Here is a 27,553-nt window from a genome sequence, read left to right as displayed (position 1 = left end):
TGAGTTTGAACAGGCATTGTTTGGCTAGCTTACACTTAGCCGTTACAAGAGACAGAAAGCACACCATATACATACTTACAAAAAAGGCAACTATCATAGAAATAGTTTGCATAACTAAGCCAATTGCTACATACATGACGAATGCAGTAACTTTACACTGTTAGCTTATATTTCTGAACAAAATGTGATTAAAAAAAAACTCAAACCTATGTGTTAGGTGAGCAAAAGATGATACATCATCTATTGACGTCCCGATTCTTCAAAAAATGTTGCACATCTAATCCCCGCAAAAAAATAGTGTATGGGGTCAGGTTATGTGCTTTGTCTTGTCATAAATTTTGAGCATAATGTTCTACATACTGCTGGATGCTTTAAGCTTCAAATCAGACTTCATTCTTGAGTCAAATGCCCTACAAACATATTGCATATATTCAGATTCTAGAATGTTTATTTGGCAACTAAAAAAACGAAGGAAAAAAATAGAGTTATGAGCTGAAGTATGTGAATTAAAACTGAGTGAACTGGTTCTAGTTACACAAGTTATATCTAATGATTTTGAATCTTCTACATAGTATATACTTTTACTTTCAAGCTAACAATATAACTAACTTAGGACTAGTTAGCTAAGTGAGCTGGGCAGCAGTAATAAACTCTGCTAATTAGATTATGCTGAGGTTTTTCATTCTAGTTACCTTAACCCATATTCAGAATAAAACAAAGTGATCTAAATAAAGATATTATATCAGTTGGCAATATTTTAAGGATTGAAGAGATACCATTATTTTGAGCAGATGATTGTGTTTGGCTGATTTAAATGTCTACATGTTGTGAGCTCGTATCAGAAACCAGTGCTTGCAAAATAAAATGAAAATCATATAATTATGTTAATATTTTATAAGTTAAAGCGTAATTACGAATACATTTACCTTGTCTTTTTTCATTTGATCGTTAATTACTCTTGGACAAGTTCTCTTGTTATGGCCCCAACGGTCACATCGAGAGCACCTAACACTTGAGCTTCGCTTGAATGTTGAAAATTCACCAGCTTCTCTCCTTCTCTTGGTTTGAGGTCTGCCAACAGACCTTATAATTGCCGGTGGCTGTAAGTTATCATGAAGTAAGAGTGGCCACCTCTTCTCATCAGGAACTGGTTTGATTTGATGCTTGTAAGCGGCAATATAAGCTATCTTTTTCAGAAATGGATGTACATAGTCTTCAACATTATACCTCTTGGCATCTATGCAGCAGAGGGCATGTTTGCAAGGCATTCCAGAAATAGCTCATTCACCACAATCACACTTTCTCTTCAATAGATCAACAACAACGATCTTGGTCACATCTTCAAGGATCTCGAATGTCTCATTATGCCCAAAAATGACAGAAAGTGATCTTGCCTATTCTCTTCCCTTAATAATATTCCTTCTAACCACTGGTGGCATTATTCCATCCAAGGGCTGCCTCATGTTTCTTATGAATCAAGCGCATAGTTTTCCTTCGTATCTCCTCAAACATTCTCACAATTGGTAAACCTCTGAAATTGTTAATCCAATTGTTAAAAGATTCAGTCATATTATTAGCAACATGGCTGCATTTAGTATGTGGAGGGAATAGATGCTTTGCCCAACACACAGTGGGGATTTTCATAAGCCATTCATACCCTTCAGGACTTATAGTTTTCAGTTCTTCCATATGGGAGTTAAAGTCGGCAACATTTGAACTTCTACAGGCTCTCCAAAACACTTTTTTCAGCAACAATCCAAGAAACTTTTGCTTGAAGTTTGCGTAGATGTGTCTGCAGCAATATCTTTTTAATGATAAAGGGAATATTCTATCTAAGGCATTGAGCACACCCTTTTGCCTATCACTAATAAAGCATAATCCTTCACCACCATTACAACCCACTTGATCATATAGTTTATCCATAAAATATTGCCATGAGTCATTGTTTTCATTCTCAGCCACACACATTGCCAAAGGGTATATGCCATAATTTGCATCAATGCTCACAGCTGTCAAAAGAACACCTCTGTACGGTCCTTTTAAGTGACAGCCATCAACCCCAATCATTGGTCTACATCCTTAAAAAAATCCTCTTCTACTGCTATTAAAACAAATGAAGAACCTCTTGAATATTGGAAACTCAGCACCATCAAACCAATCCCTTTCAAGAGATACAGTAAAACCAGGGTTAGAATTCAATAAGGCATGCATATACCTAAATAGTTTGCTGTAACTAGCCTTATAGTCCTGACCAAGCAACTCAAATGCTTTTCTTTTGGCTCTATACAACCTCTGATTATTACATTCAATTCCATACTTTTGCATTAAACCAGCTGCAATAACAGAAATCTTGATGTCGGGGTTGGCTTTGAATAGATGTAGATATGTGGCTGCTATCCAATTTGAAGATGCTTCAAAATTATCATCAACTCTAGAACAAGTGTGGTCTGGACAATGAGTCTTAATCTGAAATGACTTTTTATTCCAATTAAAGCTTGCGTGGATTCTCTAAGTGCATCCTGCTGCTGCACACACGCATGTCACTCTTGTTTTCTCATTTTTCAGCCTCTTCAATCTAAATCCATTCCTAATAGCAAACACTTTTAAAACCTTTCTAAACTCATACACATTGACAAACAACTGTCCAGGCCTCAACACTATCTCATCTCCAACAAAATTGAACTCAAAGCCACCTGTATTTTTTTCATATCTAATGCAAGCTTGTTCTTCAAAATCATCCTCTGAATCATCTCCATTGTCATCCCCAGATTCATAATCGTCAAGATCTCTGTCACTGTCACTTTCACTTCCAAATAAATGGCTCGAATCAGAATTATCTGGATATGATCCATCTACAGCAGCCTCATACTCATAATCATCTTTAAATTCGTCAAGTTCATTTGCAAATCCAGCATAACCATAATGCAGCTCTTCATTTCCATTGTCAGCTCTTAAATGTAGCAATACAAAATTATATAAGCAATGGCATGAGCTCTAACATTGCAAATTATACATAAAGAAAGATATATATTTTGGCTATAAAATTTCAGTAAACATTCACAGATCATAGTCCAAAATCATCAAGAATTAATTCGTTTTCAGAGTTTACATACTATATCCAATGATTATCAACTTAAAAATCAATTCATTTTCGGTCATTGCTTCAATTTGTAAAAATCTTAATTAACTATATAAAAAATAAGAAGTGTCTAACTACCAACAATTCAACAAAATCCAAGAATATAATAAAACTCAACTTCAGTTTTAAAAATCAATTCATTTTCCCAAAGTAACATCTCATTCTTTCGGTTTTGCTTTGCTACGAATCATGGAAACACTCAAACCGGATAAGCTCGACCAGACCAAAGTCGACACGGGGCTAAATATAAGTAAAAAAGCCAGAGTGATTGTAAAGATAAGAAGATTTGCATATCTAGAGGCTGAATCTGCGAATTGAGTTTGCATTCAAAAGCCTAATGGAGAGGATTCTAATTCGGTTACCGTTTCTTTTGAAGAACAACCAAGTAGGTGAAAAAAAAAATCACTGTTTGATTTCTTGAGTTATATAGTTTAATTAACTATATAAAAAATATGAAGTGTCTAACTAGCAACAATTTAACAAAATCCAAGAATATAATAAAACCCAACTTCAGTTTTAAACTTTCATAGAAATACACACTTGTTACTCTCTTCAATCGCCGGTTGTTCAGATGCCGGTCGTCGCTGAAATTCAGATGGAAGCATAGTTGAGCAAATGACTTGTTAGCTAAGTGTATGTACGCGTGCCTCTGCTATTGCTAAATTCAGCAGGTGTTAAAGTTATGTTCAAAAAAAAGAAGAAGAAGAAATGAAGATAAGCATTGTCAATGTGTTTGAAAATGGGTTCCTACCCCCTGGGGTTTCACTAGCTTCAAAGCCATGTCCATTCTCTAGCTTCTCTTGTCTAATCAATCACTTTATATCAGCTTTTGTAAGATTTAAAAATTAAAAAATAAGTCATTTACGTTATTGCCCTCAACTACCTAACGGATGTATAACTCTTATAAACGGCCAGGGGGTATGTTGTCAATATATGCATATATTCTCTCTAGGTGTATCAGAGGCAAACCTCAGGGGTGGTTTTTAAAAATTACCCCCCGAAAAAATCGGATTTTAATCCGAGTCCGGTCTTGCATTTCTCTCATCCGATTCGGTCCCAGGCAACACCAAAACCCAGACCGAACCCGGATTTTGCCAAGCCTAGCTACAAGTCCAAATGGCCAGCAATATAAATTATGTTAATATGTAATAAAAATTTTATAGTAATAATAATATTTTATTATAATTGATTTACACAGAAAAGATTGGGATATACAGTGTTGGTATAGGAAGCAGTCCGATTTGCCACATGTGACCAATAATTATTTATTGGCGATGATTTGTCGAGTAAGTTTTAATTACTCGATAGGAGTTTTAAGATAAAGTAAAGCATAAAATTATTTTCTAATTTTTTAGTTTGTTCCTTATCAGAATCCTTTTAAAAACAAATGACCCGTGCCCGGTTATGTTCTTTTAAATAAAAAATCTTATTGCTGGTAATTTGATATTCTTTAAGCACGAGGCAAGAGTAGTCGATATGGAATTGAAACGACGTCGTAGGGAATATTCACAATCACAAGACGCGGGGGGAGCAAAGCGTAATTCGGCAAAGAGAGTTCAAGGGAGTCTACAGACACATCATGACTATCAGATACTTGTGCGATTGATCGGCGATTCCGATAAATTTTCAGCAACCCAGTGATCAGTCACAGAAAAATACGAAAATTATGGGCGAGTTGAAATACGAATTGTCACAAAACGCCTACATAAAGCTAGTGCTACAAGCGCGAAAGCACAAGACGGCGGCGGTCAACGGAGTCCTTCTGGGGCGAGTCTCTCCTCAAAACGACGCTGTCGTCGAGATCGCCGACTCCGTCCCTCTCTTTCATTCCCACCTGGGCCTTCTCCCCAATCTCGAGATCTCCCTCATCATGGTAATTTACGCATATACTCCCTCCCTCTTTATACGTGTTTATATAATTAAAATGAATGATGGTTGTTGGTATTTTGTCAAATTTTGTGATTTGTGTAGGAGTTGAAATTAAAGTATACGAGGATTTGGTATCTGAGTTGTGTTTTGTATTCCTGAAATGTTCTGTTTTTATAATAAAGATGTTTTTTTTTTTTTTCCAAAAGACAAAATACAATTAAATAAACTATCTCTACCTTTTGTACTGTGTTTGGAAATTGGTTTGAACTATGGGTGAATGATTGTTTTGTGGTGGAAGTTTACACTGTTTTTTTCCAAGTGTGGTAATATGAAAACTGCATATTTTTATTTTTTTGGAATTTGATTTGTTTTGTATTGAGTTTTGAGGTTAAGGAGGTCTAAGGAATGTTGATGTCTTTGATTTGAACAGATAGAAGAGCATTATAGCGCTCAGGGTCTTGGCATTGTGGGGTATTTTCATGCAAATGAGAGGTTTGATGACTTGGAGCTTGATAGCATTGCTAAGAATATTGGCAATCACATTTGCCGGTACTTTCCTCAATGTGCTGTTCTCTTGGTATGTAATTGTTATCTAGGTATTTTGAAGGTGCATTGCTTGTGTTCATTGCTCAATTTTTTTAATCATTTTTAACCTTTTATGTTTTACCATTATAGTTAGATAACAAAAAGCTGGAAGCCTTACCTAAGGGGAAAGACCGGAGTCCTGTTATGCAGGTTAGTGCTGTTTTTGTTTGCATAGAATTGTCTAATTACGGTGTGTCTGTCAGCTTTTTGGCTATTAAAAGGTTTTGGTTGTGAATTATGTAAGATGTTGTGTTATGTGAATGTTTCAGATTGATGCAAAATGATCACTGTGTATTAAAAATTTCTTTTTCTTATTATCAAAAGGTTTTGGTTGTGACTGACAGTGTTAGGAAGGTAGTATTCTTGTATTTAAGGAGTAAATCTAATGAAAGTTTCTTGAAGAATGAAGAAGGAAACTATGATTAATGTGTGAATCAAATTGTTGGAGAATGTTTGTTGCTTGAGAATGAATATATTGGAATGCTTAATGTTGGATAATGTGGCAAATGTGAGGAGTTTAACCAGCCAGGTTTAAGATGACGCAATGGATGAAATTATGTTGTGATCTCTTGTTTCATCCTTTCCAACACAGCAACACTTCTTTTGACAGGGAGTTGATGATAAAAGTTCTTTTCCAAGTTCATGGTTATTATGTACAACAATTTTCTCAAGGCCATGTTGAGCATCATTATAGCTATTACTGTTCCATTTGTTGCATGCACTTCTGGCATTTGTTGTTATGCCGGTGTAACAAACTTCAATGTACTGAACCTTATTATTGGGTTCTGGTACCATTTCTTTTGTACAAATCTTCTTTCTGGTTTACCTTCAGCTAAGCTTATTGTATTTCTCTTCGAGTATTAGCTTTACATAAGGGATGCATCCAAGAACTGGAAGCTAGTTGGATCTGATGGTGGCTGTCAATTGCTAACTAAGGAGCCTGCGGCAAATGCTGTTTTAAGCGATTATATTTCTTCAGAGAAGTGGCAGGATGTTGTAGATTTTGATGATCACCTTGATGACATTAGCAAGTATGTACTGCTCATCAATGTCTATATAATTTTTTCAAATCAATATCAAAATGGCTAAACCACACTGTATTAAGCTTGTTTGACAGAAATGTAATCTGCTATTTTCATTTGCTATTTGCAGGGACTGGCTGAACCCTGACCTTTTCAAATGAGATTGCCCATGGCCGTCAGTATTTTTGCCCTCTTCAAGACTGATAGTAGTTAATACTGATGATGACATATATTTACCTATGGTCTGAGGCATGGTGAACATGAAAGGAAAATTTGTCAAATCTGAGTTTCTTGTTTTGCTAAGAAGTTTTTGTATTTTTAAACTGCTCTGTTGCATTAACATCTGCTTTGGATTACATTATGAAGTTCCCGGAAATCTTACTCAGCCTGTTTTTCTATCACAAGCACTCCAATTACCATTATGGTTTCAACTTGAGAATGGAATTCATTCTATTTCTTAACGATAGTCTGTCTAGTTTGCTTCTGTCTTATTTATTTATTTTTCGAAAAACTCAGAAAACGATTTTTGGTTGGAGTGATGAGATTAAAGAAATTATTTGGAATAGAAAATATAAGGGTTAAAATTTCACAATAGGAAAAAAAAAAAAACTTAATTTTTGATATGATTGATTTTGATGATATATAAATATAATTAGTTCAAATGATAAAATGGACATAAATATCCACAAAGATCAAAAGCTTAACTTAAAATAAAATTAAGTTCAAGAAATTTCTTAAAATCGAGTGATCTTTTAAAAAGAAAAAAAAAAGAAAAAGATATTCCAATACACACCGAAAAAAAAAATAAAAAAAATTTCAATATAAAGATAATAATTGAGTTTTCAATCTTTATAACTTTAAATGATTATTGTAGTTTTAAAGGAAGATGAAAAAGATTTTAAGGGTCATGTAGGTGCTTTAATTGGATTGTCACACCACCAATAACGGTTACTTGAGTTTAGAAACTATCAACATTGAATTTATAAGTAAGTGGGCAGTTATGTACAAAACATTCAAGTTAAGAATCTATTCAGTAAAACTTACAAATACAAGGTAGAAGGACGATAGAGACTTTGTCACTTCTAAGGTTGTTGGAAGTTGTTAGTAGTTTGATACAGCAAATTATGCAACAGGGGCGGCTTCATAATTCTATTTCCTGCTTGCCGGGCAAAGACAATTGATGACAGGTCGTCTAACGGTTAATGACATGAATGACATATCGTGTGATAATAAAATGATCACGATCCGCCGGTGTATTGTCAGTTCTGGAATTGAATTGAATTGGTTAATGACATGAATAACATATCGCGTGATAATAATAATAATAAACGATGCTCATTCAAAATGGTACACTATGTTTGTCGGTTTTGATAAATGTATGTATAATCTACGATTATTAATTTATTAGTAATTTATCTAATAGATTAAATTACATTAATGCTTTTTTTTTTTAATTTTACTTTATAATGAATATAGAAAACACAACACTAAAAGATAAAATTGTCGAAATAAAAATTAAATAATTTCCTTCCCAGCTCTCTTTATAGAGTTCTATATCTCCTCTCTTTTATTTTGATTTTCTCTAAAGCCCCCCCCAAAAAAAAACACCATCTAAGGGTTGAGTCACATTGCTAGTTCTTACTAAACCTTTATTTACTTTGTATTGTAAATATTATAGGAAAAGATAATAACACACCAGTAATTTGGCAAAATCTCACAAAAATCCCCTCTATTTTCACTAATGATCATATATATATATCTACAAATAATTGTCGAAAAAGTGATATCTATGATAATTTTTTTAGTTAATAATATAAATTAATTTTCTTAAAACTATTTTACAGTGATAGTAAAAATAAATAACAATATTAATAATAATAACATGGATCAAACTCCTCTGTGGCTAATTAATAATTGATGCACACTCTTGTGTAACTAAAAACAACTGACAACAACAACAACAACAACAATAATAATAATAATAATAATAATAATAATAATAATAAAAATAATAATAATAATAATAATAATAATAATAATAATAATAATAATAATAATAATAATAATAAAAATAATAATAATAATAATAATAATAATAATAATAATAATAATAATAATAATAATAATAATAATAATAAGAGAAGCTTCTGCCGGTTTATTATGACGATTCTAACGAACATGCACTCTTGGATTTGGAAAAGCCGTTGAAATGGTTACCTCGCTTTGTTCACTGCACTCTCCATTAACAGTATCAAACGCTCGCTCACCCATTTCAAATGACCTAGATACTGACCTTCTCCACAATTTTAACTCACCATTTGAGCTCAAACAAGCACACGCTCACCTCATCAAAACAAACACTCCTCTTTCAACTCTCCCTTTAACTCGAGTTGGCTTGGTCTCGGCTCTCACTCCTAGTTTCTCATACGCCCGAAAAATCTTTGCACACGTTAATGAACCTGAACTTGTTGTATGGAATTATTGCTTGAAATCATTCGTTGAACGCGATAACCCAGTGAATGCAATCTTGTTGTTTTATCGGTTGCGGCATTTTGATGTTTTGCCTGATACTTTTACTTGTTCTTTTGTGCTGAAAGCGTGTACGAATGAACTGGATCTTTCTAATGGTAAAATTATTCATGGATATGTTGTGAAACTTGGGTTTACGTTCAACTTGGTGCTGCAGAACATGATTGTGAATTTGTACGCTGAGTGTGGAGAAATTTGGGATGCTCGGTTGTTGTTTGAGAAAATGTCGCAAAGAGATGTTGTGACTTGGAATATAATGATAACCCAGTTGATAAAGAGGGGAGATATTGTGGAGGCAAGTGAATTGTTTAGAAAGATGCCAGAGAGGAGTGTTAGGTCATGGACAGGGATGATTTCGGGTTATGTTCAGTACGGGAAGGCGAAGGAGGCTGTGGAACTGTTTATGGAGATGGAAGAGGTGGGCGTGAGGCCAAATGAGGTGACTGTTGTGGCCGTTCTTGCTGCCTGTGCTGATTTGGGTGCATTGGATTTGGGCAGAAGGGTTCATGAGTACTCCAACCAAAGTGGGTTTAGGAGAAATATCAGAGTTTGTAACACGTTGATTGATATGTATGTGAAGTGTGGATGCTTGGAGGGTGCTAGGAGAGTGTTCATTGAGATGGAAGAACGGACAGTTTTTACATGGTCTGCTATGATTCAAGGTTTTGCAATTCATGGACAAGCTAAGGAAGCTCTAACGAGTTTTAATAAAATGATTGAAATAGGCATTAAGCCGAATGGAGTTACCTTCATTGGACTGTTGCATGCTTGTAGCCACATGGGATGGGTTGACGAGGGACGTAGATTTTTCTATAGCATGACTACGGAGTATGGAATCGTTCCCCAGATTGAGCACTATGGTTGTATGGTTGACCTTTTAAGCCGTGCTGGGTTCCTTCAAGAGGCTTATGAGTTCATCAGAAACATGCCTATAAAACCAAATGGGGTTGTCTGGGGAGCTCTCCTCGGCGGATGCAGAGTTCACAAAAATATTGATTTGGCTGAGGAAGCTAGTAGACAACTTGATCAATTGGATCCTCTAAACAATGGATACCATGTGGTTCTATCTAACATTTATGCTGAGGCAGAACGATGGGAGGATGTGGCAAGAGTAAGGAAGTTGATGAGAAATCTAGGTGTGAAGAAGACACCAGGTTGGAGCTCAATCACAGTTGATGGAGTGGTTCATGAGTTTGTGGCTGGCGATGAGACTCATCCACAAGCTGAGAAGATATTCCAAATGTGGGAAAAGCTACTAGACGGCATGAAGCTAAAAGGATATATACCTAACACATCAGTTGTTCTGTTGGATATAGAAGAGAAAGAGAAAGAGAAATTTTTGTACCGCCATAGCGAGAAATTGGCTCTAACTTTTGGATTAATGAACACCCCTCCTGGAACACCCATCAGGATAATGAAGAATCTTCGAGTTTGTGAGGACTGTCATGCTGCATTTAAGTTGATCTCAGAAATTGTAAATCGTGAGATAGTTGTGCGAGATAGGAATAGGTTCCATTGTTTCCAAGCTGGCTCTTGTTCTTGCGGGGATTATTGGTAACTGGATTCCCATTATTTTGTAATCCAATATTTTTATTAAAATTAAAATCATTGACTCACTCTGATAATTTGTGCCTCCTCATGCGACTTTGACTAATAAACATTCATTATCAAATATTTTAAGAGCTTAATCATAAATAGTAACTTGTAATACTGTGCTAATGAAATTTTACAGCTTTGTTATCTCCATTCATTCTTCATCCATTGATAAACGCAGCCTTGGTTCCTTCCAAATTTCTTGCACAGAAAACATAGTAATAGTTTGGCTGAGGGAATTTCTGCTCCACCTCAGGCCCCTGGGCATCCGTACCTTTATCCCTCGTGCTGTAGGACATCTTGCCAATGGACCATTATCAGTAGCAGCCAGATCCCACCAGTGTGGAACAAGGGTGTCGTGGCATTGAAGGGTGAAGTAAAGAATCACACCCATTAAGGCAACCCCAGCATCCAATGCTGCTGATAAAATATAGGTATGCCTAGCCCACCAGCACTGAAACCTTCTGTAAACATAATAGTTGAAGAAAATTCCAACAGTTGGCTAACTCAAATAGTTCAAAGCTTTAGATGGCAAACCTCCTGCACCAGCCAAGAGAAGAGACATGTGAATATTCTTGATCCTTTTTTTTTTCAGGGAATTTGCTCGAAAGCAGCCGTCGGGGCAAGAAATCCTATTAGGAAAAACCAGTTCATTCCTGGTTAGTTGCCGTAATTTGTGAACATTGTGAGTGGTCCAACAACTCCCCAGATAATTGAAGCATTGTAGAAAACATCATAACCAGGACATGTCCAGGGACTCCCAGCCGGCAGCAAACTTGGGTTGCAGATGTGATCAACAGATCTATGGGTCCTGCTAACTAAAGGTAGACATTGACAATTACCAACAAATTAGTCACATATACAGATAAAATTGTTATACAGTCTATAAAGCAGAAAATAGCATATACTCTATACCTAACAAATTACCTGAACAATGAACATGGATTTGGGTTGAATTTTCATATAGTGGCCTAATTTGAAGTCTTCAAGAAAACCAAGGGCTTTGTGCATGCTAATATAACCATAGGTCTTGAAAGCTACATTAGCAGGGGGCCTACCAGGATAAATATACCCAATAACCAACTCTGTAATTATGCTTAGTCCTGTTTGCTGCAGATTAGTACATTCTATTCAGAAATCTTCGTACATGTCATGTGATCCACGCCTTAATCCAATTAGAGTAATTATGAATTTTTTTGTGAAATCCATGTAGTTTCAAGTTGTGCTTTTTTTTCATATATACTTCGTAAATAATCTGGGTTGATACCAAGTTTGATGTTGCTTGAATTACCTCAACAGGTAATGTGAAAAAGAATGCCATGGCACAAACTAGTACAAACCGTTCACAGGTGTAGAGGGAAAGGCCAAACGTCAAGATCAAGATAGTGTGGAAATATAATTGAGGTACTGCTTCATAGTTCTTGTTCATAATTCTTGTGTGCACATCACCAAACTGATCTTTGACTGAACTAGTTTTTCTCCACATATGCCAAATTGTTCTGCTTATTTTTCAAACAAATTGAGTGAAGAAAAAATCATTGATGTATATGTATTAGCACAACAGCATGAGAAATTAAGATACTGTTGAAGATGCTTACTTTCCCTCGAAGAGTGCAACATGTGATATGCTGGGCATTTGAATTGCAAAGCCCAAGCCATATATGAAGGCAAGTATGACACTGAGATAGAGTTTGCTTTTAATTATCATAGGCATAGCCAACTTGATCAAAACTAAATTCCTTTTCATTGAGGATTTCAGAAATATTATGTTCGGCCAGAATAGTCGAAAGTGTGAGCGGAAAATAATGGGATCTCTTGGCTTCGAACGCATTGCACCTTAAGCAATGGGAATAAGGATATAGAGGAACTAAAAGAACCCAACTAAGATATTGGCAATGGCAAAGAATAGTGTGGCCAGGGGACTTCCTAAGAAGCCAGCAACGGTTGCCTAATCAAGGCCAAAGGAGCCCACGCCAAGGCCTCAAAGGCCAGAACCAACTTTTGTTCTGTGACCGAGTCCTTCCATATCCAACAAACAAAGGAGAGAGCAGATATTGAAGGGAAAAGATTCCTGCAGGATGTAGTAAGCAAAGCTTGATATGAAAACAATGAGAACTGTAGTCTGGTTAGTCTTCCCTTCTCTTTTCTTCTTCGTTTAGTGCCCTTCTAGTTGACATATGTAGTTTTCAACATTCGATAGCAACTCACCACTTGGATATATAAATTTTTTCAATTTCAGAGAGAGATGAGTACCTGAATAGTTTGACTTGGACCAGGTTTGACGGCCACCATATGTATGTGGAATCAACTAGGTACTTTCTGAATAAACCAGCCCACCATATGTATGTGCCTACTGCAAAAACACCACCAGATCCACAGCTGGTGAAAATAGTGATCAAAACATGTTCTTTCAAATTGAAAGGCCCTGGATTCGATGAAAATGACCATGGTGTAAGTGGGACTTGAATTGGCTCTGATGGAAGTGTTGCAGCCATTAGCTTTCCTATTGGAAGGACAAGAATCTGAGCTGAAACAGAACCAATGTACAGATGATTCTGGCGGTAACCAAAGAATTGGTTTCCAAAAGCAAGCAGGCAACATGAAGTTAGCCCCAGTACGATGTTCTAAATGTTAAAGTCAGCATTGACGTATGATCAGTGATTAGAACTGTAAGCCTCACTTCCTCAATTGGGTTGTCATTAACTTCTTCATCTTCTGTGTGAATGCATCACCATGGAATAAAACAAACATATAGGTCATCAAATAATATGATGCATTCTAAGCCAACATGCCATTTTAGATCCCGGGAATTGATTACCTTTTACATTTGCATCTGTTTGATTAATTTCCAGTGACTTTGATTGAAGCATCCCATCTTGAACATAAGTTCCCGTCTCTCTCCTTCAGTTCTTGGACTAAAATGGAAATGCACATTGCCTGGTGGATATGCACGAGTGGGACTATTGGCAGCCCTCTAAATACCTCTAAACACCCCATTAATTATTTTACAATTTTAACCTTTAATAAAATTATACAATAAGACAATTTCTAATTAAACCCCCACTCAAAATCAAATTATTTTTTCCCCTTAAAACTTCCTTATTGCTATTGTTATTATCATTGACATAAAATCATTCATTCCTCTTAGATTTGTTCCATTATCATGCTCTTCACATAAAATCATTGCTATTAGATTTGTTAATATAAGTCATTTCATAGAGGTATGTAAAACTTTAGAAATTCAAATCATGCTCCAGTATCTTTATTATTGGACTAATTTTTGTATGACTTTTTTCTGCAGGTGTTCATGCTTCTAGCTTCACCTATTCCTCCTATTGTGAATGGTTGGATTAAGTATCATGAACCATGTGCAGAAGGCTGGGCAACACCATACGAAACTAATATAAGTGCTTTTAAAGATTTGGTGTTTGAAGTTACCACACAAGAAACAATTGATCTAGCTAGTTAATAACAATATTAGACAATTTTATACTAATAAATTAAACAAGGGATCAAAAATTAAATTTTATCCACAATCAAGGGATCAAAAATTAAACAATGGGGTTTATACTAATAAATTTAAATTAAGGGTATTTTTGTCATTAAAAGGGTGTTAAAAGAATTTTATAATATTTTTAAATATTTTAATGGGGTTAGTAAAAAAAAGAGGTGTTGAGAGATATTTATAGGGGTGCCAATAGTCCCACCCTATGCAGCATATATGCATGTAGGCCTGCAATGCTGCAGCAGTTTAAGATTATAATATTTTTTGTCATCTTCTTAAAGCTATTATTTCTAAGAGTAATGATAGAGCTACAAACTCTTGTACAAATTTATTTTCTACAAACTCATGTGGCATGATAAGATTGATTGAATTAAATATCACTTGGCCCACATGATTTATTTTTATTATTTTAGATTTTTATTCAACCAATGAATTAATGTCACGTCAGTTTGTACAAGATAAATTTGTACAAGAGTTTGTGACTCTATCATCACTCTATTTCTAATACTAAGTTGGTACAACAAAACATTAACTTCATCATGTAAAATATTTGAGCTTGTAATCTTGGAGTAGGCGACAAGATCGGTGTTGGGTTCCTATAGTTTTTTTTCTCTATTTTTGGTAATTAGTTTCCAACATCGGTAATAACTTCACGATATTGAAAACTAGGGGACTGGTGTTGGGTTCCTACAATTTTTTCTATTTTTGGTAATTTGTTTCCAATATTAGTAATGACTTTCTGAAATTGAAAACTAGGGGACTGATATTCAAGTTGGATTTTTCTGATAGCATTTAGAAATATAGTCAACCTTAACCTACTAAGAATTTATTACCGTTGAGCAGACTTCATAAGTACAACCTGAAACTTATGTTGACGACTTGGTTTACAAGTATAAGCCGAGGTTTATGTAAATGACCTGATTTAAGAATACAACTTTAAGCCTGTGTGAGCGACCCAAAAATTCATCAGTCCGATCTGGAAGTAAAATAATCCGACCTCAAAATTCATTTGTCCAACCTGAGAATTAACTTGACATGAAAAATTACTAGTCAAGATAACGTGGCCTAACTTTTAGGGAAGTTGTATGCCACGATTTTAAACCACTTCCAACTGACAACCACTTTCAACTGCTGAAGAAAGTGGCTGAAGCAAGGGAGGTAATCGCTCACGACCAAGAGCCTATTTAAGCTGAAGAGCTCATCAGAGGAGGGGGTTAGCAAAATCAACCAAAATTCTATAAGTTACCAATCTTAAAACCTTATCACTTCCTACAATATTTTCAACACCTCCATTGGAGAATTTCTTGATTTTATCTTATTCTCAATTCTTCGCTCTCATTTTTCTTTCTTTATACACAATTTCTGATTTAAGTATCAGAGGGTTTACACGGGAAACCCACTGGTGTATCCTAACTGTATTTTGTGGTTGGCAAGTATAGAAAGTTGCGATCAAACTGCGTTTGAGCTTGGATTCGTGTTGTTACTCCTCAAAGAAAACAAATTCAGCTGTTGAGATTATTTTTTAGCATCAACAATTAGGTTAAAATTTTCAATTTTTTGCTAGAAAAGAAGTTTATTTTGCATATATGGTTGAGTTATTTCTATATAATTAATTGAGTTATGCTTCTCCCATCACATTTTAGTATTATGCATGTACCTTCACAACTTTTTTTTTAATCTTTTTTAATTGGTGTGGTATCTTAGTGGTGAATTTGAAATGGTTTAATTTTGAGTTACAGAAGTTGTATTTGGGTGTAATATAACATTTCAAATCTTGCGAGAAGAGATGCATATTTTGCATATTTTGGCTGTGTATATTCTTTGTTAAATTTCGCTCTTTTGAAACTCAAAACAGCATTGGAATTTATTTACTAACACTACTAGGAAAATTCTTTTATTTTTATCTTTTTCTATGAAACTAAGATTTAATTTCCGTTTTTGCATTTATTTTCATTTAATTCTAGTATTTTATTAGCTGCATCATCTAATAGGATGCAAAGTGAAGTTATACCCAACTTTTTGATTATCAACAAATTCAATTTTCCAACTTCATTCTTTTATCACCTTTTTTTTTATACCTTCAATTCTGTATTTCATTTTTATAAATGGAAAATGTTTTTCATTTTTTTTTTTAAGTGACTGCATATGCTTCACTGTAATTTTTAACTTGTGAGTCTGTGAGAGTTTGCATATCATTTTTTGACCAATATATGCCCAAAAAATAAAAAATTTATAAATGGAAATAGTGCTGCAATCCCCTAAAGCTCTTTTGATCTATTTGTTGCCGCTGACTGATTGTTTTATACAACACTTTCATGAGAAAAGGATAAATACAGAATTGGCTTGGAAAGTGATTTTTTCATTTTTACCTTTGATTCTATGAATTAAAAATCTTGCAATACAGCCATTTTGGAATATTTTTAGAGTTCAATAACAAGAGATGACATTAACATACAAATAAATTACTAATTGTTAGATAGTTGTTCAAGATAGGAATAGGTTCCATTGTTTCAAGGGTGGCTCTTGTTCTTGCAGAGATTACTGGCAACTGGATTGGATTCCCATTACTTTTTAATCCAAAATCTTTATTCAAAATTTTATTCATTGAATCACTCTGATAATTTATGCCTCGTTATGCCACTTCAACCAATCAACCTTCTTTGTCCGATTGTTTATTAAATATTTTGAGAGCTTAATCATAAATGATTCCATATTTTACTTTTCCAAATGAAATTTACAGCTTTGTTATCTACATTCATTCTTTCATGAGTTGATAACTTGGTTAATGGGAATTTCTGGTGCAACTCAGGCCACTGGGCATCCTTGCACCTTTATCCCTGGTGCGATGGGGCATTTTGCCAGAGGACAATGATCAGTAGCAGCCAGACCCCACCACTCTGGACCAAAGATATCTTGGGATTGAAGGGTGAAGTAAAGAAACACACCCATGAAGGCAACCCCAGCATCCAAAGCTGCTGATAAAATATAGGTATGCCTAGCCCACCATCCCTTGAACCTTCTGTAAACATAATAGTTGAAGAAAATTCCAACGGCTCCCCAACTCAAATAGTTCACAGCTTTAGCTGATGGCAAACCTCCTGGACCAGCCAAGAGAAGAGGCATGTGAATATTCTTGATCCATTTTTTTTCAGGGAATTTGCGCGAAAGCAGCCACACTGGAAATGGGGCAAGAAAGCCTATTAGGAAGAACCAGTTCATCTGTGGGTAGTTGCCGTAGTTTGTGAACATTCTGAGTGGTCCAACAACTCCCCAGATGATTGAAGCATTGTAGAAAACATCATCACCAGGGCATGTCCAGGGGCTCCCCTCCGGCAACAAACTTGGGTTGCAGATGTGTTCAACAGATGTAAGAAGCCACCATGCTGTGCCGAAGTAGACAGTTGAAGCAACTATGGTTCCCACTAACTAATGGCAGATGTCGCAAATCGATAAAATATTAATTGTTTTAGTAATTTGGCACTGAATTATGGTGCTGAATTGCTAAGGACTATGAACAAGTAGACATGCGAACACTAGGTAGCAAAAACGACTCTATAGAGGAAAAGACAGGAAATAGTATAGACTCTGTAAAGAATGAATTACCTGAACAACGAACATGGATTTGGGAGGGACTTTCATATAGTGACCTAATTTGAAGTCTCCAAGAAAACCAAGGGCTTGGACCATGCTGATATAACCATAGGTCTTGAAAGCCACATTAGCAAGGGGCTTCCCAGGATACATGTACCCAATAACCATCTCTGTAATAATGTTAAGTCCTGGTTGCTGCAGATTAATACATTAATTCTATTCAGAAAGCTTCTTATATGTCATGTGATCTATTCGTTTACCTAATTAGAACAGTGATGATTTTTTATTTCCCCTAGAAAGCAATAAGTTGCATGTAATCTGGGCTTGGGTTTGGATATACCAAGTTCGTTGTTGCTTGAATTACCCCGACGGGTAATGTGAAAAAGAATGCCATGGCACAAGCTAGTAGAAGTCCCCACCATGGAAGCTGAAACTGTTTATCAAACCCTTCACAGGTGAAGAGGGAAAGGGCAAACGTTATGATCAAGATAGCATGGAACCACCATTGGGGCACGGCTTCATAGTTCTTCTTCATCAGTCTTGTGTGCACATCACCAAACTGTTGTTTGACTGCAGCAGTTGTTTTTCTCCACATTTGCCAAATTGTTCTGCTCAATTTTTAAAGAAATTAATGGAAGAAAAAAGCATCGATGTATATGTCATTAGCACAAGGGAATGGGAAATTAAGAAATTGTTGAAGATGCTTACTTTCCCTCAAAGAGGGCAACATGCGAAATACTGGCCATTAGAGTTGCAAAGCCCAAGCCATATATGAAGGCAAACAGGACACTGAGATAGAGTCTGCTGTAATTATCATAGGCTTCACGATCAAAACTAAATTCCTTTTCGTTGAGGATTCGAGAAACATTATAAATTTGGCCATCAGAGTCAAAAGTGTGAGAGGAAAATAATGGGAATCTCTGGGCTTCGAATGCATTACACCAATAAGCAATGGGAATAAGGATATAGAGAAACAAAAAGAACCCAACTAAAATATTGGCAATGGCAAAGAATGGTGTGGCCAGGGGACTTCCTAAGAAGCCAGCAACAGTTGCCCAATCAAGGCCGAAGGAGCCCATACCAAGGCCTTGGAGGCCAGAACCAAGCTTCTGGGCTGTGACCGAGTCCTTCCATATCCAACAAACAAAGGAGAGAGCAGATATTGAAGGGAAAAGATATCCTGGCACGACGTAGTAAGCAAAGCTTGATATGAAAACAATGACGAAGAACTGTAGCCTGGTTAGTCCTCCCTTGGTTCTCTTTTCTTCTTCGTGCAGTGCCCTGCAGTCGACATACATGTTTTTAATATTCGAGCAATTCTCCACTTGGCATATGATTTTGTTCAATATGAGGGAGAGATGAGTACCTGAATAGGGAGACTTGGACAAGGTTTGCTGGCCACCACATGTAAGGGGAATCAACAAGGTATTTTCTGAATAAACCAGCCCACCCGTATCCCAGCAACTGATATTCAATTAGCAACAGAGACTAATTATATCTTGCCTTCAATTTAGCCATATACTCGGTCAGCGATAGCAGAGCAAGAATGAACAACTGTAGTTACCTGAGTAGTTTGTACTAACATCATGGCCGGTACTACATGCAGACTTCTCTTGTAGAAAGCCTTGACAATTGTGATTATGCCTACCGCATAAACACCACTGGATCCGCAGCCGGCAAAAATGGTGATCAAAACATGTTCTTTCAAATTAAAAGGCCCTGGATTCAATGAAAATGACCATGGTGTAAGTGGGACTGGAATTGGCTTTGATGGCAGTGTTGCAGCCATTAGCTTCCCTATGGGGAGGACAAGAATCTGAGCTGAAATAGAACTCAGGTACAGCTGATTCTGGCGGTAACCAAAGAACTGGTTTACAAAAGCAAGCAGGCAGCATGAGGTTAGCCCCAGAACCCATGTTCTAAATGTTAAAGCCGGTATCGTTGGATCATCAGTGATTGGAACTGTGAGCCTCACTTCCTCAATTGGGTTGTCGTTAGCTTCTTCCATATCTCCTGCGAGGAATGCAGCACCACCACGGAGCAAAACAAACACACCAGTCATCAAATCTTGTCATGCATAATAAACCAATACCACAATTGTAGATAAAGAGATAAGAGGATCGATTACCTTTTGTCCTAGTGTCAGTTTGACTGTTCTCCGGTGACATTGATTGAAGCATGCCGCCTTCAACATAAGTTCCCATATCTCTGTCCTTGAACTGAAATGTGAAGCTCATTGCGGAGTGGGATACGCGCATTTATGCATGTAGGCCAGCACTGCCGCAGCCGTTATCACATTTTTCATTGTCTTCTTCCTAAAGCTATATTTTTCAAAGTTTGTTGGTACGCCAAAGCATCGACCTCATCTTATATATTATTTAAGCTTATAATCTTGGCGTAGTTGGCAAGGTCTGGTAAGATATTTCAATTTGTTATGGTTGGTTTTTTTTTTTTTTAATATATAGTTTTGATTCTCTCATCACAGCTGTTGCTACTTGCTAGCATTTATTTGCCTAAGGTAGTAAGGTGCATTTGATATTGTTTTTTAAATGTTATTATTTTTGTTTAAAATATAAAAAAAAGAGGTGAGTAAATACTTTTTTTTGTGTTCTTAACATAAATAAAGTGTAATAGGTTTATAATAATTTAAAAAATACACCAACAAATGCGTAGATCAACTGATATAAGACTGTTTTAACTTAATCAGTTAAATCAATTTAGTTTGAGATTTGGGAATACAGTTACCTTAAATACTTGTTGGGAGAGTTTTGCGGCCCTCGTAATCCTACTCGGCTCAAATCTAGATTAGTCGGAACCCAATATAATCTTACGATAACAGATGGTTTAATACACTAAAAAAATACTTTAAAAATTATCATTTCTTGTGACTGGCAATTTAAAATTATCATTTTTCTTAAATTTTTTTTTTAAAAAAAAACAAAAATAGAATACCTGTTTGATAGACCCGTTTTTGTTTTTGTGTCATTTCGCTTTTGTGACAGATACGAATTTGCCGCAAGGTCAAAATAAATTGACCACAGTTTTGGCATTCATCGAATGCAGGCAAAACTGTTTGAAACAACTTGTCTCGGGTGTTTTTCGGGTTTTCATATTACGTGGGTCCCACTAAAAGATATCATTTTACTTAATGTCTCTCCGCCTCCACGTGATGTCAAAATTACTTGGTTTTCATTATAATTTTATATTTATACATTTCTTTTTTTAATTATATGTTATTATCATTTTAATGTGTCATTTAATTTCTATTTCTCACTCTATCTCATTTGGTTCCAAATTTTCACACAAATAAATCAAACACAATTTTCATATATTTTTTCTTTTTTAAATAGTGTTTTAAAAGCTATCTATTAAAAATCGTTATCAAATTCTCTAAAAACTTACTATTATTAATTAATTTTTTTTTTTAAAAAAAAGAATCCATTGCATAAACATTCCTGTAAATTTAACATGTAAGAAGAGTTTGAGCACAATCATTTTTTTGACAAACTATGCAAACAAAATTATGTGCTGGCCCCTGAAGCGGTTTGGTTTATTGTGTTCCCACTTACTCTTTGTTTTGTGCAACACTTTCATGTCTATTACTGTAACATGTCCCAAAAGCATGAAGTTAAAAGCCAAAAAAAATAAAAAAAGTAAAAAAATAAAACATAGGCTGGAAAGTGATTTTTTTCATCTTTACAGGTGAATCTATGAATCAAACATCTTTCAATACAGCCATTTTGGAATATTCTTAAGAGTTTATTAACAAGAGATGACATCAACACACTAATTAATATATTACATGTTTGTAGAAACTTTTGCTGACAACATTTTACAATTTTGATTTCCCCATCCTGCAGTTTTTTTTTTAAATTTATTTATATATAATTTTTTTTTCAAATTTTACGAGCATGCACAACTTGTTCCAATGATGATTTATGACCGCACATCAAAGCACAGGGCAGCCATCAGCCTTGATCCCCGGAGCTATGGGGCATTTTGCCAGAGGACAATGATCGGTCGAATCAAGTCCCCACCACTGTGGACCAAAGATATCATTCGACTGCAGCGCGAAGTAGATCATTATGGCCATGAAAGCAACTCCAGCATCAAGAGCAGCTGATAAGATATAGTTGTGTCGCGCCCACCATCCCTTGTATCTTCTGAAGACATAGTAGTTGAAGAAGATTCCAACAGCTGCCCAGCTCGTATAGTTCACAGCTTTAGCCGACGGCAAGTTTAACGGTCCTCCCAAGAGGATGGGCATGTGGATGTTCTTGATCCATTTTTTTTCTGGGAATTTGCGCGAGAGCAGCCATCCTGGAAATGGGGCAAGGAAGCCTATTAGGAAGAACCAGTTCATCTGCGGATAGTTGCCGTAGTTTGTAAACATTCTGAGTGGTCCAACAACTCCCCAGATGATTGAAGCATTGTAGAAAACTTCATCACCAGGACACGTCCAGGGACTCCCCTCCGGCAGCAAGCTTGGGTTGCAGATGTGATCAATGGACGTGAGAAGCCACCATGCGGTGCCGAAGTAGGCAGTTGAAGCAACCAAAGTTCCTACTAACTAAGGGTACATTTCAAGAGAATTTTAAAACAAATTAATCACATGTAAAGATTGAGAATATAGAGCAGCGTAAGCTTTCTACGTAGTTAAAATTAAGTACCTGAACAATGAACATGGATTTGGGAGGGACTTTCATATAGTGTCCTAATTTGAAGTCTCCAAGAAAACTAAGGGCTTGAGACATGCTGATATAACCATAGGTCTTGAAAGTCACATTAGCAAGGGGCTTCCCAGGATACATATACCCGATTACCAATTCTGTTATAACGTTTAGGCCCGTTTGCTGCAGATTAAGCACATTTCTTTCAGAAGCATATTGGTTCTCAAGTGATCTACGGATAATGAGGTGATAATTATGCGTTTGTTTACTGTTACATGTTTTTAGTATACGATGTATATAAATAATGTGTGCTGAATTATTAGGAAAATACCAGGTTCGTTGTGGCCTGAATCACACCAACTGGTAATGTGAAAAAGAATGCCATGCCACAAGCTAGTAGAAGTCCCCACCATGGAAGCTGAAGCTGTTTACCGAACCCTTCACAAGCATAGAGCGAAAGGGCAAAGGTTAAGACCAAGATAGCTTGGAACCACCATTGAGGCACTGCTTCATAATTCTTCTTCATCAGTCTGGTGTGCACATCACCAAACTTGTCATTAACAGCTGCTGCTGTCTTTTTCCACATTTCCCAAATTGTTCTGCTCATTTTTTTTTCAAATTAAAGAAAAGAAAACCATCAAAAGGTCGTCAGAACACGATAATTCTTGTCAAGAAACAGTTCTGGATTGAAAAATTAAGACGCTTACTTTCCCTCGAAAAGTGCAACATGTGAAATACTAGCCATCAGAGTTGCGAAGCTCAATCCATATATATAGGCGAAGATCACACTAACATAGAGTTTGCTGTAATTACGGTAGCCAATTTCGTTAAGATCAAAGGCTTTATCATTCAGGATTCTGGTAATGTTGTAGACTTGGCCATCAGAGTCGAAAGTTTTGGAGGAAAACAACGGGAATTTCTTGGCTTCAAATGCATTAGACCAATAAGCAATGGGAACAAGGACATAGAGAAACAAAAAGTACCCCGCTAGGATATTGGCAATGGCAAAGAATGGTGTGGCTAGGGGACTTCCTAAGAAGCCGGCAACAGTTGACCAATCAAGACCAAAGGAGCCAATGCCAAGGCCGTGTTGGCCTGAACCAAGTTTTTGTGCAGTAATTGAGTCCTTCCATATCAAACAAACAAAGGACAGAGCAGAAAGCGAAGGGAAAAGATATCCTGGTATGATGTAGTAACCGAAGCTGGATACGAAAACAAGAAGAAAGAATTGTAGTCTAGTTAACCCTCCCTTGGGTCTCCTTTCCTTCTCATGCAACGCCCTGCAGTTGGCATTTTTTCCCATATTAGGAAATTGATCTGGAGTTCAGGACCAGGCATACGGATTTTTTCAATGTGTGAGATTGATGAGTACCTGAATAAAGAGACTTGAACCAGGTTTGAAGGCCACCACATGTAAGGAGAATCGACAAGGTATTTTCTGAAGATACCGGCCCACCCGTATCCAAGCAGCTAAATTTAACCAAAACACATACCATCTTAATCCAGTTTTGGAATCAAACAGTCTCTAACATATCATTCCCGAAAGTCTTATGAAGAAAATTCAATAATCTAAGGTTAAAGGCAATTAATTTCGTGATAAATGGAAAAATTTCAGTTTAATTATACGTAATACATAATGTAAGATGAAATATGTCAAATGAAATATCCAGTTGTACCTGAGTAGTCTGTACTAGCAACATGGCTGCTACTGGATGCAGACTTCTGTTGTAAAAAGCCTTGACAATTGTGATTATGTTTACTGCATAAACACCACTTGCTCCACAGCCAGCAAAAATGGTGATTAACACATGTTCTTTCAGATTGAATGGCCCTGGATTCAATGAAAACGACCATTTTGTAAATGGGACTCGCATTTGCTTTGTTGGAAGTGTGGCAGCCATTAGCTTTCCAATTGGGAGAACAAGAATTTGTGCTGAAACTGAACCAACAGACAGCTGATTCTGGCGGTAACCGAAGAACTGGTTTACAAATGCCAGAAGGCCACATGATGTTATCCCAAGAATCCATGTTCGAAATGTTAATACTGGCTGTGAAGGGTCATCTGTGATTGGCACAGTAAGCCTAACTTCCTCAATTGGGTTGTCATTAACTTCTTCACCTCCTGCATAATTAAAATGACAATGCCTTGATTCATAGATTTATTTAAAAATAAAAAATCTTGTTTTTTACAGAGAGACATAGAGGATTACCGTTGACATCAATATCAGTTTGATGCTTTTCCAGTGCCTTAGTTTTGGTAACTCCATCTTCATCAAAACTTCCCATATCTCTCCTCCTGTTCTTGCACTATAATGGCAATGCTCAGTATGCATATGTGTATATCCAATGTATATGTGCTTGCAAGCTTACAACTGTTAAATATATGTTCTTTGTATTCTTTCTTCATCAAATTAAATGATAAGCTAATATGTTCTAATTCTATATAGTTCAAAGAGTCAAAAATGCAGTTCACAAAGTAAGCCTTTGAAAGTAGCTTCATGACATAATGTGGTTTTTTTTTTTTTTTTTTTGACAAAAAGCTCGTCATGCACTTATTTCTGGGAGCTGTTTCCTTGCATTAACTTCTAGCAGTTGTGCTTATCTTTTTACATTGTAGTATTTTAGATTATCGCCCATACTTTCTTTTTCTTTTTCTTTTGCATCAATTCACCTGTGATGCAAATGATTTTGTAAGATGAGAGTACATCTTGGGTATATGCAAATATCAACAAGTCCATACTTATCAGTTAAGATCACCTATACTTGTATCATAAGCAAGTCATTTTTTTCTTCATAAAACTTATTATTTTTATTCAGATTTCGGTTATTGTTTTTAATAAAATAAGATCTCTCAAATATTTAAATGGGGGGAAAAATAACATCATCTCCTGTATTACCTCTTTGCGGACCCCAAGATGCCGTTTATAACCCCGTTTAAATTTGCGTTGCTGGTGGTTGTTTCTTCTGTCCAACACTCTCCTGTCTAGCGGTTGATCTGTCTCAAAGGAGTGGAGTAAAATAATGAATGAAAATGATTTAAAGGGAGTAAAATAATGAATGAAAATGATTTAAAGGGAGTAAAATAATGAATGAAAATGATTTAAAACATGTAAGATAGATGGCTACGGTGATGAGAAAACGACTCGTAATCAGCCAAATGATCAAGAAAAAGACAAGAAGCTACTTGCAGGCTAGCATTGTGGGCAATAATTTTATTTTCATTCTTCCCATTGTTTTCTCAGAATGCAAATATGCTTCACCAGTCATCCTCAATTGTTATGATGCTACTTTTTCAGAGATATTCTACCAGCGTTTGTCGTCAAATTAATGAGACGGCACGTTGATTCTGATGAATCTGTATTTATTGATATGGTATAATTTAAAAGAAGAGGGCAAAAAAGATTACCAAGTTAAATCAGCAAAAAAGGCGTTGTATCTTGTAATTCATTCTGGATCTGCTGCATTGCTGACACAATCTTGCAATGTTGCACTGTAAATGAAAGGCTCCTTATTTATTAGTGCTGTGATTGAAGCCTAATGAAGATGGAGGAATTAATGCAATCAAAGTAAAATGAAGAATTTGATCAAACAATAAAAAAGAAGAGAGCAAATAAAATGGCTAAGTGAACAACAGCTGAAAAATCGACGGGGTTGAGAACAAAACAGAATCAAGAATCTGGACTCTGAATGACCAGCCTCCGTATTGTACTTGTATTTTCCAGCAAATACATTGAAACTGTTTTATTTCCAGCAGTCATCTGAACCCCACACTTGATGCCATGTCTGTTAATTGTTTTAACAGAAATTCCAAACTACAAATTTAGAAACACATTATAATAACCATTGATTTTTTTTCGGAAAAATTTTAAAGGTTAGGGGTGCATCTTTTCTTTTTTCCACTGGGCTGCGAAGAAAGTGTTAATGTTTTCTAAAAATAAAATGACTTTCACCACCAGTTTAGTACCGCAATCTTTTTGCATTTTTGCAGGCTGGTGCTAGCATCTGAGTTGCTTTTAGATTCCCTCATATTCTTTTCATGAAACTTCAAACATTTAATTGGCTGGTAAGTTCCACTCTTTTGGATAGCTCATTAATTTAAGTATCCCCAAAAAAAAAAAGACCATCCTAATGATACATGGCTAAACTGATAATTTGATAGAGATTGATATATACTTCAGAAACTATGCAAAGAAGAAGAAAATGAAAATTCAAAGATGAATTAATCTTGTTCGCGCATGCAGCCATAGAAGGTAACTAGAAATATGAATGCATGTGAATGAATAAACCTGATCTTAATTAGAGATTATAATTCATACGTATATGAAACCTACTAGATAATTGGGAAAGACAAAGAGAGGATTACCAAATGATATGAGTTTATGAATTTTCAGGTTCCTTGGAGTGGGGCATACTGGCTGCAATGTAACCTGCCCAAAACACTTTATGTGTGTGTATATATGCTTTAATAATTGTCTGTGATATAAAAAAGAATACTAATTTTTGAGGTTGTAAATTACTATATTTGGTTCATTTTCACGTAAGGATAAAGGGCAGAGCCATTTGCACGCTAAATTATACTTTGAACACTCTTTTACTTACACATACTTGCTAAATTTTAAAAATTATTTTTTTACTCTACACCCTTAAACTAATTTCTTTTTGATAATCTTCAATCTCACGGGTTTCACAAGCATTTTAAACCGAGGTAAAAATAAAATGTTCTTTCAATAAAATGTTTATAAAATGATCTTTCAATAAAATGTTTATAAAATGATCTTTCAATGAAATGTTTATGTGTTTTTTAAAATTGTTAATAAAACTTGGGGGGGGGGGGGGGGGGGGGGAATCTTTACAACGTGCAATCAAAGTTGGGCATCGATCACTATTTCCAATTTCCATAACCAAATATAAAACCAGCCTATTTTTTTGAACTTATTATCCCATATAATTTTAGACATATCAAGTTGTCAATTTCTGGCGTCCCAAAAATTACAGATTCTGATAACGTTTAAGTCACTAATTTTTCCATTACGAGTAACGTAAATTACTT

At 35.7% G+C, this 27,553-nt stretch overlaps 5 protein-coding genes and 1 pseudogene across 7 annotated transcripts; 2 read left to right on the top strand and 4 right to left on the bottom strand.

Moving 5' to 3' along the window:
- Positions 1-2,079: 2,079 nt before the first annotated feature.
- On the bottom strand, positions 2,080-3,744 carry LOC107176497 (uncharacterized). Its single transcript, XM_015529138.2, has 3 exons — positions 3,680-3,744; positions 2,611-2,950; positions 2,080-2,466 (listed from the first exon to the last, which is right to left on the bottom strand). The coding sequence occupies exons 1-3, from the start codon at positions 3,742-3,744 to the stop codon at positions 2,080-2,082; spliced, it is 792 nt and encodes a 263-aa protein (XP_015384624.2).
- Positions 3,745-4,640: 896 nt separating this feature from the next.
- On the top strand, positions 4,641-7,000 carry LOC102618609 (ER membrane protein complex subunit 8/9 homolog). Its single transcript, XM_006474774.4, has 5 exons — positions 4,641-5,012; positions 5,439-5,585; positions 5,684-5,743; positions 6,458-6,624; positions 6,746-7,000. The coding sequence occupies exons 1-5, from the start codon at positions 4,806-4,808 to the stop codon at positions 6,774-6,776; spliced, it is 612 nt and encodes a 203-aa protein (XP_006474837.1). The 5' UTR covers positions 4,641-4,805; the 3' UTR covers positions 6,777-7,000.
- A 1,783-nt stretch (positions 7,001-8,783) lies between these two features.
- Positions 8,784-11,096, top strand: LOC102619201 (pentatricopeptide repeat-containing protein At5g66520-like). The gene is made up of 2 exons (XM_006474775.4): positions 8,784-10,698; positions 10,948-11,096. Coding segments are annotated over exons 1-2 (1,875 nt in total). The 5' UTR covers positions 8,784-8,824; the 3' UTR covers positions 10,949-11,096.
- Positions 11,097-12,858: 1,762 nt separating this feature from the next.
- On the bottom strand, positions 12,859-13,465 carry LOC127900062 (oligopeptide transporter 1-like; annotated as a pseudogene).
- Positions 13,466-16,934: 3,469 nt separating this feature from the next.
- On the bottom strand, positions 16,935-20,204 carry LOC102619491 (oligopeptide transporter 1-like). Its single transcript, XM_006474776.4, has 7 exons — positions 19,962-20,204; positions 19,398-19,846; positions 19,200-19,297; positions 18,542-19,114; positions 18,174-18,441; positions 17,846-18,028; positions 16,935-17,668 (listed from the first exon to the last, which is right to left on the bottom strand). Exons 1-7 carry the CDS (start codon positions 20,089-20,091, stop codon positions 17,048-17,050), a joined length of 2,322 nt encoding a protein of 773 aa, XP_006474839.1. The 5' UTR covers positions 20,092-20,204; the 3' UTR covers positions 16,935-17,047.
- A 1,338-nt stretch (positions 20,205-21,542) lies between these two features.
- LOC102619795 (oligopeptide transporter 1-like) lies at positions 21,543-26,941 on the bottom strand. 3 transcript variants are annotated; one of them, XM_006474777.4, is made up of 10 exons: positions 26,867-26,941; positions 25,910-25,993; positions 25,401-25,498; positions 24,714-24,810; positions 24,180-24,625; positions 23,876-23,973; positions 23,211-23,783; positions 22,835-23,102; positions 22,504-22,686; positions 21,543-22,403 (listed from the first exon to the last, which is right to left on the bottom strand). In XM_006474777.4, the coding sequence occupies exons 4-10, from the start codon at positions 24,787-24,789 to the stop codon at positions 21,783-21,785; spliced, it is 2,265 nt and encodes a 754-aa protein (XP_006474840.1). In that variant the 5' UTR covers positions 24,790-24,810; positions 25,401-25,498; positions 25,910-25,993; positions 26,867-26,941; the 3' UTR covers positions 21,543-21,782. The 3 variants fall into 3 exon arrangements, with proteins under 3 accessions (XP_006474840.1, XP_024952979.1, XP_015384673.1); XM_025097211.2 differs by lacking the exon at positions 26,867-26,941 and adding an exon at positions 26,468-26,756; XM_015529187.2 differs by lacking the exon at positions 26,867-26,941 and adding an exon at positions 26,136-26,458.
- Positions 26,942-27,553: the final 612 nt, after the last annotated feature.

The sequence above is a fragment of the Citrus sinensis genome, chromosome 9 (genome assembly GCF_022201045.2).
Source record: "Citrus sinensis cultivar Valencia sweet orange chromosome 9, DVS_A1.0, whole genome shotgun sequence".
Classification (NCBI taxonomy): domain Eukaryota; kingdom Viridiplantae; phylum Streptophyta; class Magnoliopsida; order Sapindales; family Rutaceae; genus Citrus; species Citrus sinensis.
The sequence above is the reverse complement of the archived record's forward strand: the minus strand, read 5'-3'. Positions and strand labels throughout refer to the sequence as shown.